This window comes from Crocodylus porosus, unplaced genomic scaffold (genome assembly GCF_001723895.1).
Source record: "Crocodylus porosus isolate Cpor-Errol unplaced genomic scaffold, CroPor_comp1, whole genome shotgun sequence".
NCBI lineage: Eukaryota > Metazoa > Chordata > Crocodylia > Crocodylidae > Crocodylus > Crocodylus porosus.
In genome coordinates this window covers 16,067,534-16,080,402 of record NW_017728949.1, presented here as the reverse complement: position 1 = coordinate 16,080,402, position 12,869 = coordinate 16,067,534, and the positions used below count along the sequence as shown (strand labels likewise).

Sequence of the window (12,869 nt, the reverse complement as noted above, 5' to 3'; positions counted from 1 at the left end):
TACCGATCTGTAGGTCCCCAACTATGTCATCCCCTGTTGCCAATACCAGATCCAGTAAGGCATTCCCCCTAGTGGGACCATGTACCTCCTGCGTCATGTGGAGGTCTTGTACACAGGTTAGAAACCTGCGTGAGCGGTGGGACTTGTTTCTCTGTGGCTTTGCATTTTGCACAGTAGTTTACTCCTGTCCAATCATGGTGTATAACCTAACAGAAATGACTTGGTACCTATTTTGCATTTTGTTGGTATAAGTGACTCCACACCGCTTAAAGCAAATGAGGAATCAGACTCTTTAGTCTGAGAGCAAATGGAACTTGCCTGTTCCTTTGTACTGCACTAATTCATTATTATCTTTGTTCTCTCTTCTTTCTCCATCAAGTACATACGTTTATCATGTGACACAGACTCTGAAACGCTCTATGAGCTGATGACTCAGCATTGGCACCTGAAAACTCCCAATCTTGTCATCTCAGTCACAGGGGGAGCAAAAAATTTTGCACTGAAGCCACGGATGCGCAAGATATTTAGCAGGCTGATCTTCATTGCCCAGTCCAAAGGTGAAAAATGGCTGTCTTGCAGCTACTCTTTTTTTTTCCCCCCCTAGGGTAAATAAGTGCATGCTCATTTAGTGGTTAAACTATTCTGTACAAACTAATATGGAAAAGGAAAATGAGCTGGTGCCAAAATGAACCTGGGTTTAATAGGAAGAAAAATGTTGTCACTTTTTTTGTTGTTCCTATATGAGAAACGGGGAGATGAATCTTGAGACAAACTTGCCTTTTTTGATATGGTTTTTCCTGTTCTAAATATCCTACTACATATCCCATCACTTATATATTTGATACTTTTAAATTAAATTGTAATAACTGGTATGTGCCAGAAGATACCTGAAAAAAACGAATATTACAATATCTCACATTAAAGTACTGGGCTTTATTCATTCCCAGTGGGTGCATCTATACATGCATTTACTTTACTTTGGCCTAAATTTATACTGGTATAAGCTAATCTTTTTAAAGCACTTTTGGGCAGGTGTCTACACATGCAGGGATTAGGTAGCAGACTTAAACCTAGTTTCCTGCAGCCCTGCAACAGGCCCATGCTACCACCGGGGGGGGGGGAACTCCAGGCTCCACCTGGATGCTAGCCCATGGGCTGGCAGGGAGCACTGGGCCAGGTGACAGTTGCCTCTAGGCTTGTCTTCTGGCCCAGGGGGCTTCCTGCTGCTGGGGTGGGAATGGTGTCCCGGCAGCAGGGAATTCCTGGCCCTTGCACCCCAATCAGGGGCACGGGGTTTGGAAAGAGTTTCAGGGATGGGGCAGGTCCCAGCCCCCTGGCCCAATCTGCTGGTGGTGGGGCAGCTAGCAGCAAGCTAACTGCCCCACTGATGGATCAGGGCAGAGGGCTTGGATCTACACACCAACGCTGCAGCTCTTTCCAAGCCCCGTGCCTTGATTACCTGATCAGGGCATGGAGCTGGGACTTGCCTCTAACAGGGACAGTTCTCAGGTTGAGTGGGGAAGTCTGCATGTGCAGCCTGGAGCTGGCTGGGGGTTGCATGAAACAGGACAGGACAGTCCCCAGCCACTTCCAGGCTGCATGTGCTTCCCTATGCAGCCTGGGCCTGGCTGGGAACTGTCCCAAATAGGGGAGTGGGGGTGGAAGCTTCCTTCTGCCAGGGCAGGGGAATATTGCTCCCACATGGGTATTCAGGGCAGGGGCTTGGGAGCTTGTTCCCTTCCCAGCTCTGTGAGTGTGGAGTTGGAGGGGGAATCAGGCTGGGGAGCTTGTTTCCCACTGCTCTTTTCCCACCCTTACAGCTCTATGCTCACAGAGCTGCATGGGGAACAAGCTACTCAGCCCACACCAGCAGGGAGCTCCCAGCGCTGGCTCCATGACTGCGGGGCCACTGCAGGAAGGCGCTTATTTCCCAGCCTCAGCTCTGAGATCATGGGGCTTGGGCTGGGAGATCCTTATGTCCCAGTCTGAGTTCCACGGTCGCAAGGCTTGGGCTAGGAGATCAGGGTCTCCCAGCTGGAGCCGGATGACTCTGGAACTCAGGCTGGGAGATAAGAGTCTTCCAGCCTGAGCCCCATGACCATGGGGCTTGAGCTGGGAGATAAGGGTTTCCCAGGGCCCCAATCCCCAGTTGCGATCTGGGAGCTGGGGGCTTGGAGCTCTCTGCTGCCAGGGCAGGGGGACGCAGTCCCCACCTGGGCTCCCGTAGCAGAACCTGCCCTGGCAGCTAGGAGCTCTTGGGGGCAGGGAGCTATCTTCCTCCCCCTGGTGAATGGCTGACTGGGAGTAGATTTTACTCCCGGTCAGGTGTCTACAGGAGTGCTACAGTATCATTACTGATCCTGAGTAAATTTGCTACTTGCATTTGCAGGTAACAAATTTACTCAAGATTAGGGGGTTTTAATTGAAGTAAGCATGTGCATGTGTAGATGCACATGCTTACTTCATAGTAAACTGTGCTAATGCAAAGTTAAGCAACTCCTGTTGACCCATCCAGTGTAACCTGTTTTTCAGCTAGTGGAGGAAAATCCGAGAATTTGTTTCATTGAGTGTAACTGGCATTTTAGCTGGCATGCATGGCAAACCTCTCAAACAGCTGGTTTTGCTAGCCTTCTGCTAAATCAGTCTGCTGAATAAGAAAAAAGCTGGAAACGGTTAGCAGGGAGGTAGAGCTTTGTCTTAATGACTGTTTAGCCAGTGCATTCAGGCAAACACAAGCTAATTGCTTTGGAGAGTTGTCAGGAGCCAGTCTGGGCTTTGTCAAGGATGCCCTTTGTAGCCTTGGGTAAATCTCATGACTTCTCTTTGCAGCTTCTTCACATCTAAAATTGCAATTAAAATCTGTCCCATAGTCCTGTGAAGATAGATAAGTTGTAACATGTCCTTAAGGTAACACCCAGTTCCCTGTTGCCTTGCTTTTTGTGTTGTCACTTAACATCGACACCCAATAGTGCTTGTTCAGGATGTTTGTCTGTTGCACCCACTTAGCACAGGAGTTCATGATTTTAAGGGATGCAGGGCAGGGGAGAATCAGAAGCTTGCTTATCTTAGGTGTATAAATATATAAAGACTAGAACTGTTATCATGCTCTTCATTAAGTTTGTTGATTAATTTCATTTGGTACCTGCTATCCCCAGGAGCTTGGATTTTTACAGGAGGTACTCACTATGGACTGATGAAATACATTGGGGAAGTGGTGAGGGACAACACCATCAGCAGGACTTCCGAGGAGAATGTGGTAGCTATCGGCATAGCTGCCTGGGGCATGATTTCCAACAGAGAAACTCTGATCAGAAGCAGCAATAACAACGTAAGAAATATGCCGTGCTCTCCAGGGGGGTTATGGAGATCCAATATAAAACGCATCTTTAAGTCACAAGACAGCTACATTAACGCTAAATGCAGTGTTTGCCAAATGCAGCACTTTTTTACATCTGCCTCATTATCTGTACCAAACCTGATGCTGTCAGCCTGTGTCTTATTTAGACGTGAGGGCCCATTAAGAACTCTTCTTGCTTCAGAACTATGTAGCTTGCGGTAAGATAATTGGTATCTACTAATAGGTTATATTTCAAATGAGTTGCACTGAGCTTACAAAATGCATACTGGATTTTGGAAAATGTCTGCAGATAAGATTCCACTGAATGAGAAATGAGAAGCTGGAGGTAGGCTCTTTGGTATGGCTGAATTTTACTCCACAGGACCTAGGTCATTGGGCAAATGGTGGCTTTATCCATCTTCATGTTCTCACAGTTCTGGGGCTGGCCTCCATGTCTCCACTTAGGTTAGGTTGCTCCAGCTTATATTTCTACATGGATTGCTGTGGCATAAGGATACCCTGGCTGTCAAGGAAGTCAAGGGTCCATTCAATCCTATAAACACATTAGACAAGCAATTCCTGTAGACAACAGCATGCAAGGGAGTCATTAGTCTGGTAAGTATTAAGTCTGGCTGCTCTTGAGTCGTCAGCCTAAATGACCAGGTACCAACTTAGGGCTGGTTGGTTGGTGGTGGCCATTGGCATGAGTTTAGAGAGAGGTTTGAGGGGGAAAGCTGAGAGGTGCACAGTGGTTTTGAGTTGGCATATACTGGACATTTCAGCAATACATCAATATTCTTCTATTGATCAGAACAAAATAGCAAGCTTCAGTTTAAGGGGAGTAGGGATAAAGCAGTATGTTTTATTTTATCTTTAATCTACTATGTGTCTTTAGAGTGTATTAACAGAATAGTGGGTATATGGGAGGTTATATATAGGGTTTTTCTTAAGTCTTTTGATAAAAACTCTCACAAAGGATTATTAAAACAAAGGGAAAAAATACCTAATTTTCAACTAGATTTAACAAGATTTAAGAAAAAAATGCTAGACAGTTACATGAGGAATGAGAACATCTGCAGTTACATTAGATAAGAGAAAATGAAAATCAGTGTAAATGCTTCTGAGTGCAAACTAACTGCCAGAGGTACAGGAAAGCCTTTCCCTGTAGAGAGATTATTGCATGGTTACGTACAGGTTTTCTTGAAGTTTCCTCTAAAACAGTTGGTATTGCCCACTGTTTCAGATTAAAACCCAAACCTAGATGGGTCTGGAGTCTGACTTGGCTTGAAATTATGCTTGTTCCTAAAAAATAGACAGTAAAAGAATATAAGATTGGTAGGAAAGATGCAACCATTTCTGTGCCTCCATTTCATTTCCTTCAGCTCTCACTTAAGCTCTATCATTATTTTTCTAGGAGTATTATTTAGCTCACTATATAATGGATGACCTTAAGAGAGACCCACTGTATTGCCTGGACAATAATCATACCCATCTGTTACTGGTTGATAATGGCACCCATGGATACCCAGCAACAGAAGCTAAGTTACGGGCTCAGTTAGAAAAATACATTTCGGACCGTGCTATCCCAGGTTAGTTCACGTCTCAAAATTGAAACCTTTTCATTTTAGTGATGATGTTGTACAAGGCTGGGTGATAAACTCTAAGGAGGTAAACAAGCTTTTTCTTATGGCTGTAAATATAATATATTATAAATATAAGCTTCTGACAGTGTATCCTCAGTGATGCATGGTGATGGTGTTGGTAGTATACTATCATCATCTATGCATCTAAAAGTAGAATGTTCTTTTTATAAATGAGTAGAACATAGATACATCCAGTATTTTATTTGAGATTTCATTGTCAAAGTATTTGAGTGGATATCAAATGGTGTATCCAGCACTGTTCCCTAAGATTCCTGAATTGATAGGATTTCATTCTCTCAGACATCCTTCTGCTGTCAGAGGAAGTAACAACTTTTAGACAATATCCCTTTCCAGCCCTCATTTTTGTTTGCTTGTAATTCAGCCTGTGTACCTAATACTGGTGTTATTAAAAAGGAGGCAAGGCTTGCCTGAAGAATGTATGGTTTGCTGTTGCGTTAGGCCTTGATTGCCTGTTTATTTTAATATGAATGTTGCCTCTTGATTATCATGTTCACTAATGGCATATAGTGTGATGTTTACATGCTTAGTATTAGCTAACCTATGATTTCGAAGGACATTAAGTCCTTATTGTTCACTGAAAATAGAATGTATGCTATCAAATATAGATTCAATGAAGCAATAAAACAGCACTGCATAAACTCTTTACCCAAGAGTGTAGGATTTTAATTTCAGTTGGCATACTGCTGGTTATCAACTAGTGTTTAATATATTAAACTACTGGATTAAATTAAAGCCCTTTATATACAATTGCTGGTTTTACAGTTAAATTTTGAGCATGTCTAATCAGTAGAATTAATTTCTTTGTTAATCCTCATTTCAGTCTAATTCCTCCCGTAACCCTAATTGCTTCAAACAGATATTACAAAAACAACCTATAAAATCTCTGTAGATAGACTTAGAAAAGACTGGGCACAAGCCCAAATAGTTGGATACTTCAGCGTGCAGCTGAGTTGGAATCTGGAGCCAGACAGATTTTTTTTTTTTCAAATAACTCCAACAAGTAAAATGATTCAAACCAATGAATTCAGCTAATCCCTGGTTTTTTGTGTGCATTTAAAATCACAGACCCAGATTTTGCAGTTTGGATCCTTTCCTTATTGTAGGGCAAACTATGCCTTTTAAACTTGACTCCTGAGCAACTCTGAGAAACATTAGAGTTCTGAAACGCAATTCCTCTTCTGCTTTCCTTGTGTATCAGGGAATATATTATTGCAATCCTTTATGGGTCACAACATATTTCTCTCCCCACTGCCCCCCTTGCCTTGTTGCCATGGTCCCACCCCTTTACTACCTACTCTTTGTCTCTTCCTGATTTACTTTAATGGGAATGGTTTAGAATACATAGCTCTTCCACTTTTTCCCACTCAAAAATTGCTGGGGATGTCTTTTAGACAGGCCTAGCACTTGCGTGCAAGAGCAGTAGGTTGGATCAACCTTCTGCCTACTTTCCTGTGTGGGTGAAATAGATCCAGCCAAAATCCAACCTGAAGAAATCAAGTAACTCCCTTCCCCAGAATGCAGAATCTGGGCCCCACCAAAAGGTGTATCCTCCTTTAAAGTTATTACACCTACTTTAAATCTTACTCTAAACTGAGATTTGGGATAAAGTTGCAAGAGTGTGCACAAAAATTGACTGCGTCTTAAAGCCCCACCTTTGTGATCACGTAGTGATTAGACTCTATTTTAAAAGAAAGCTATGTTTTTAGCTTTCTGACTTGCAGAAAGACTCTTGAAGGCCTAACTCTTCAAGGTCAAAAACTAGCAGACAGAAAAAGAACCTGAAGTCAGTCCCCAAATTCATATTAAGAGAACTCGGAGTTGGCAATACAAATTTTAAACCCATTTGTCTTGCTTTGTTTCTCATGGAGTAGCACATCCCCATGTACAGATGCAAACAAATACTAGTTTGGCAAAATGTAGTGAATGTGTTCTTATGAAACCTGACAATTTTATGTTTGCTAAATCAATGAAAAACAACAGATGTGAATATTAGTATGTATGGAAGATGCTCTGAATGCTGGATCTGATAAAAACAAACAAGCATAAGAATTGTGAGGGGCTATACGGTAATTTGAGGTTTAAATATACAGACTCAGCAAGCTGAGACTCCCTTTTTGGCTTGCTTTACAGATTCTAATTATGGTGGGAAGATTCCAATTGTGTGCTTTGTCCAAGGAGGAGGGAGGGAAACTTTGAAAGTAAGTTTTTTCTTCTGTCTGACCTGTTCCCAAAAAGTATCATGTAATGTTTTGCCCCAATTGTAACCCTGCTAGAATTATTACAGACGTGGCTAGTAGCATGGCCTAGTTATTAAGGTTGCCTCGCACTTTTGAAGACCCTATTTCATGGATACTTTTAATTGTCCAAATATTAATAATCCAAATAAAAAAAAAAATCACTTTAAGTCTTCTGCCAAAACAGTTTTGAGAATGAAGTGTTTTGGGGGAGGGAGGGAAGGGGCATGGAGAAGGGGGAAATTTTGCAACACTTACTTTTTTTTTTAAAGAAAATTTTGGTAGCCATTTTCTCTGAGAACTTGAGTGCCTCCATGCTTTGCAAAATATACCTTTGCTGTTCCTCTGAAAATATGCCCAAATTTTGCCTGTAAGAAATCTGTTTACATATTCTCAGTAAAAATTACTTACAGTTTATCAGATAAGTTGCCCCAAAAGTCTGTCAGCTTATGGTCCAGGCTAGAATTAAACAGGACTTACTTGCAGCTGCAGCTCTGGCCATGTTGAATCTGGGACGAGGATCCTGAATGGATGGTAGGGAGTCTCTCTTTTGAAGTCTGGGTGTCTCTCCTGTTGTCTCCAGGCAGGGTGGAAGAAGAAACTACCTGACTTCAATACAGAAATGACAAAAGCAGACTAAAGGCTGAGGGAAGGGAAGAAGGCGGTTAGGACAAGATGCCAGATGAGACTGGAGTTGCAGGAGATAGGGTTTGGATTGTCTGTGATTGGCAGAAATCAGGTAGGGTAGTCTGGAGAAGAGCTTGGTTATCAGCATTGAGGGGAGAAAGTGGTTGGGATTGGATGAGTGAGATGGTGGGACCTAAGAGTTGGTGGGGGAGAGGAGGCTAAGATTGTCCGAACTTAGGGACTGGGGGATTCTGGAACTGGTTGTTGGGGAGAAAAGCGGAAGAGAGGACTTGCAGTCACTTGGAAGGGTTGGGGAGCCCTGAAAATGGATGAGGAGGTAGGGGAGACTGGACAATGAGAATGGGTTTGGGAGCCAGTATGTGTGACTGGAATTAGGAAGTGAGATGATGGGCAATAGATCTGACAAAGAGCAGGGTGGTGTGGGGACTGAGATTGTGTAAGAAAAGAGGGTAGAAATATGTAGGGAGGAAGGGATATGGATGAGGAGCCTGGGAGGAAGACTGGAACAGAACCGTGGGAGAGGTATGGACATAGAGAGAAGTCAAATCATCAGGAGCAGGAGAAGATGGCTCCTGGGAATGGAAGCTGACCCAGAATGAGTGAGGACCTGTGAAAAAATGGTAGGTCATCAGGTAACCAAAGCCTGTATCATAATCTATGTGTACTAGGATATCCGATTTAAGAAAATAAATCCACACTGACTACTACCTGGTAATGATGACTTATCCTCTTCTGAGGAGGCACAGTTGCTAGTCCCAATAATGACGGAAAGATCGCACGACTTTAACACCAATGCCCACTATTGGCATTTTCATTTCTCTCACCATCAAAGTGACAGTTAATTAAAATTAATTTTAAGATTAATCTTTTCATTTACATTACACACACCCACAAATGCAAAATATTAAAGGATGGCCTCTGGTTCACTGTCAATATTAAATTATTTTCTAATCCTCTTCTTAGATTTCTGTGGAAAGCTTCACTCACAGATTTTTTTTGTAATATTTAGTCCATATGCATAATGAGTTAGGTGTTTTAATATAGTCAGTCTTCAGTTTAAGTTTGAAAGTATTATTTCAATGTTTAAATCTATATTTTTTCCTTATCATGCATTTCATGGAAAAAGCTCATGTTGCTTTAGGTGCCCAATTGTAGACATTTAAATTGAAGCTTTTGGCTTCGGTTCTTTCGCCTGCCTTTTTACATACCATGAAGAGCAGTTCCTCAAGCAAACCATATGAATTACTGGAATGTTTTGCAGAAATATCAAAAACGCAGTATTTCTAATCAAATATAAATAGCATGCTGTAAATATTCATTTTAAAGCAGACAAACTAATACATAAGGTACTTAATCAGAGGAGTAACTGGATCATATAACCCAGGAAAGAGCATATGCCAGTCTCATTACTTAACAGTGTTATTGGTATGATCAGATGTCCATATTTCTGTTCTTGTTAAAGTTCATGGCTAATGTGGTTGTCTCAGGAAGTAGATGAAACTTCAGTTAAGTCCAAGAAGGTACAATAATTATTTCCATGCTGCAGAATTTTCCTGCTGCCATGCTTGATGGATGTTACTGGTGCCAGCACTTGGCAGTATCTGAGATACATGCCTATAGAATGGCCTTTGTTTTATCTTTGATTAGATCAACTTCTTTTATTTAAAAAAAATTCTTACAGGTGTACTTATGACTTCCATTTTAGCTGTGTCCCACCCAGGAAAACAGCTTTGGTCCAATCAGCTTGGAAAGTATGTTTCTTATTTCATAAATCCATTGTCCAATTGGAGGATATGATGTATATACTTGTGGTTTTGACCACCAGAAATTAATTTCTGTTTCATACAACTGCCTTTTTTGGGTAATATTAGTTCATCAGTGGACAGTCTGTCTGTGCTGTGGTTAGGTAATGAAGCTGTCCATTTGTCTTAATGTATTTTTTATCTTCTGCCATCCGCTAGATAGATTTCTACTGTTAATGGCAGATAAAAATTAAAACTTGCTGTTGAGTATTGGTCAATACCATGTAGTACCCAGATGTGATCTTTAGAAGTAGTAACTCCATGTAGCAAAGTTCATTATTTATTCATAACTTTTTCATTTTAGTTTCTGCAACCTCATACTTTAAGAAAGTACCTGAGTAAAACTAGTTTGATCTTTAGCAAAAATAACTAAAAAGCAAGATGGAATGATAAAATTATATATAAGTATGAATATAAAATTAAATATTAAATGTTATATGTACTAACATACAGCTACAACATAATAATATATAGGCCGATTAGTTTAATATCTGATATTTTACTACTTATGTGTTTTATTTTGTTTTTAAAGTCTAGTGCTCACATCTCCAGAAATTAGGTCAGAACCTGCTACCCAAATGTTGCTTTATCAGAGCTCACAAAGAAGGCAAGGAGACCATTAATGCTAGGGTTTTTTTTACTTCTTCCTCTCTGGAGGCTGTGTTGTAAGCTATTTTAGATGTTAACTATGCTTTGTTATTTTCTCATTCTCCTAATCAAGTTCTACATTCCCTGTATCCCAATTCCTGTCCCTGAGCCCTCATATAACTATTTATGGCCATCTAATCTTATCAAATGGAAGCCACTGTGAAGGGCCAGCATTGCTACAGTTGACAGCACTGACTGGAGCTGTGGGTTTCTCTATTGGCTACATAAAACTATACTAAAAAAATGTTCATTTTGTTTTTCTTTGTTTTCCTAGGCTATCAATGTCGCTGTCAAGAGTAAAATCCCCTGTGTAGTAGTGGAGGGTTCAGGTCAGATTGCAGATGTAATAGCAACCCTTATGGAGGTGGAAGGTTCTCTGTCATCTTCGTGTGTTAAGGAAGGCCTGCTGAAATATCTGCCTCGTACTGTGTCAAGACTCTCGGAAGAGGAGACTGAAAGCTGGATCAAATGGGTAGGTGCAGGTGATGTCAAGAAATTGCTGAGGCAGAAAGGGCAATTCTGAGGGAGCTAGGGGGAAAAAGGTCTGTCATTTGAGTCCCAAGTTGCTTTCTTATAATTAAAAACCAAAAGCCAAGCCCTAGATCACTACTGTGAATTATATGCAGTCCACTTGTTCCTGCTCCTCCAAGTTCTGGAAATGACAGTGTAGGTGTTTTAAAGCAGAGCTGAGCACATGTCCTAGGGCTGCTTTGTGTCTCAGGTATTCTTCTTGACATGGTCTCAGGGCTGCTCTAAGGCAACTAAGTTTTCATATTTCCAGGGTTTGGCACAGACAGAATGAGAGACAGTGAAATGCTTCTGAAAGAGCTTCTGGGCTTGAAAATGGAGGTGGTGTAGATCAGTGGTTCTTAACCTTTTTGAACCAGGGCATATTTGTAAACATCAGTGGCCAGTCCTGACCCAGTGCCCTTTACTCCCGACCTGCTGCCCCTTGCCCCCAGGCCCCAGCCCCAGCCCCAGTGTGTGGGGTAGGGGGTGGGTGTGTGGCAGCCTGCAAGGGAGAAGCCACGGTTTCCCACGTTTTTCTCCTTGAAAGGAGAATCCATTTTTAAAGTTTACTCGCAACTCTTTCATGTATTCTTGCAACCCACAGATTGAGAAATGCAGGTGTAGATAAGCCATTTTTCTCACAAAGTGGGCTTTAAACTGTGGAACTCATTCCCACAAACTATTTTTAAGTCCAAGAAATTAAGTCAAAGAAGTGATGGGACCCTTCCAAAGATAAAGAACAACTAGAGTTACAATGGTGAGAATAGAAATGGGGACAAGCTCAACCAGCTTTGAAATGCACATTAATCCTTATGCATCAAAGCTCCAACCACATTTTAATTGGTAGTGGCTGAAAAGAAAGTTCATCTAAGGGCTGTTTAACCCTTAGCTGCCTACTGCATAGTTTCTTACACCTTTATCTGAACCAGTGGTTGCTGCCTACTCTTCCTGACAGAGTATTGAACCAAAAGGGCTGGTGATTGCAGCATGGCAATTCCTATGTAATCAGAAGTATATTTGGGTGCAAAGTGGGGTGTGGTAACAGTGACTTGTGCTGCAAGGGTGGCTGCACCCCCTACTCCCAGCCTCTGACCTGCCCCACTGGGGCAGGCAGACCTCACCATGGGAGCTGCAGTTAGGAGAGTTTAAGCCCCCAGAGCAGCTAAGAACCCCCCCACCACACTTCCATTTCCTGCTCAGGCATATTCCCTTCCCCTCCCTTTCTCCCACCTGCTGCTGTTGCTGAATCCACTGTCCCAGGGGTGAGGAGAGGTCCTTTTTTTGCTCCACTAGGCTGCATGGGGGCCAGGCTTAGCCTGGAACAGCAGTTATGACACTGGTGGATGGGGAGGTTTCCCTGCCCCGTGCCAGCTCTTGAGGTGGAGGGGAACACCAGAGGAGACTGAGCAGAAAGCCTGCTTGCCTGGTGTCACTGCCCCTGCTCCTTTCTTAGGCTGAACCTAGCCTGCATGCAGTGTGGCTAGAGCAGGACATGAGCTCCCTTTACCCTAAGGGCAGCAGGGATGCAACAGCAATGGTGGTGATGGGGAGGAGGGAATGGTAGGAGAGGAGAGGAGAAGGGGAAAGGAAATGCCTCTGAGCATGGAAGAGAAGGGACAGGGGAATTTTTACGTGCTTCATAGTTCGTAGTTGGTAGGGTCGGAAGGGACCTGAGAAGATCATCAAGTCATAGAATCATAGAATCAGTGAGTCGGAAGGGACCTAGACAGATCATCTAGTCTGACCCCCTGCCATGGGCAGGAAGGAGTACTGGGGGTGGCAGAGGTCATAAGACCCCAGCCAGGTGCCTATCCACCTTGAAGATTTCCAGGGAAGGTGAGAGCACCACCTTTCTGGGAAGCCTATTCCAGGCTCTGGCCACCCTTACCGTGAAGTAGTCCTTCCTAATACCCAACCTAAACCTATCCTCCCTCAGCTTGTGGCCATTGTTCCTGGTGAGTCCATGGGGGGCCCTGGTGAACAGACTTTCCCCGAGTCCCTGCTGCTGGCCCCTGATAAGGTTGTA

The 12,869-nt window shown here is 42.7% G+C and overlaps 1 protein-coding gene and 1 long non-coding RNA gene across 2 annotated transcripts in view; one reads left to right on the top strand and one right to left on the bottom strand.

Moving 5' to 3' along the window:
- TRPM8 (transient receptor potential cation channel subfamily M member 8) overlaps window positions 1–12,869 on the top strand; it is a 122,854-nt gene that overhangs the window by 30,646 nt on the left and 79,339 nt on the right. The window contains exons 4-8 of the mRNA XM_019554547.1: window positions 380–557; window positions 3,156–3,328; window positions 4,752–4,926; window positions 7,132–7,199; window positions 10,608–10,805. Of these exons, the coding sequence (XP_019410092.1) occupies window positions 380–557; window positions 3,156–3,328; window positions 4,752–4,926; window positions 7,132–7,199; window positions 10,608–10,805 (792 nt within the window). The remainder of the gene's footprint in view (window positions 1–379; window positions 558–3,155; window positions 3,329–4,751; window positions 4,927–7,131; window positions 7,200–10,607; window positions 10,806–12,869) is intronic.
- LOC109323119 lies at window positions 4,595–9,485 on the bottom strand. Its single transcript, XR_002104546.1, has 3 exons — window positions 9,294–9,485; window positions 7,716–8,490; window positions 4,595–4,639 (listed from the first exon to the last, which is right to left on the bottom strand). It is a non-coding gene; the product is annotated as an uncharacterized LOC109323119 (long non-coding RNA).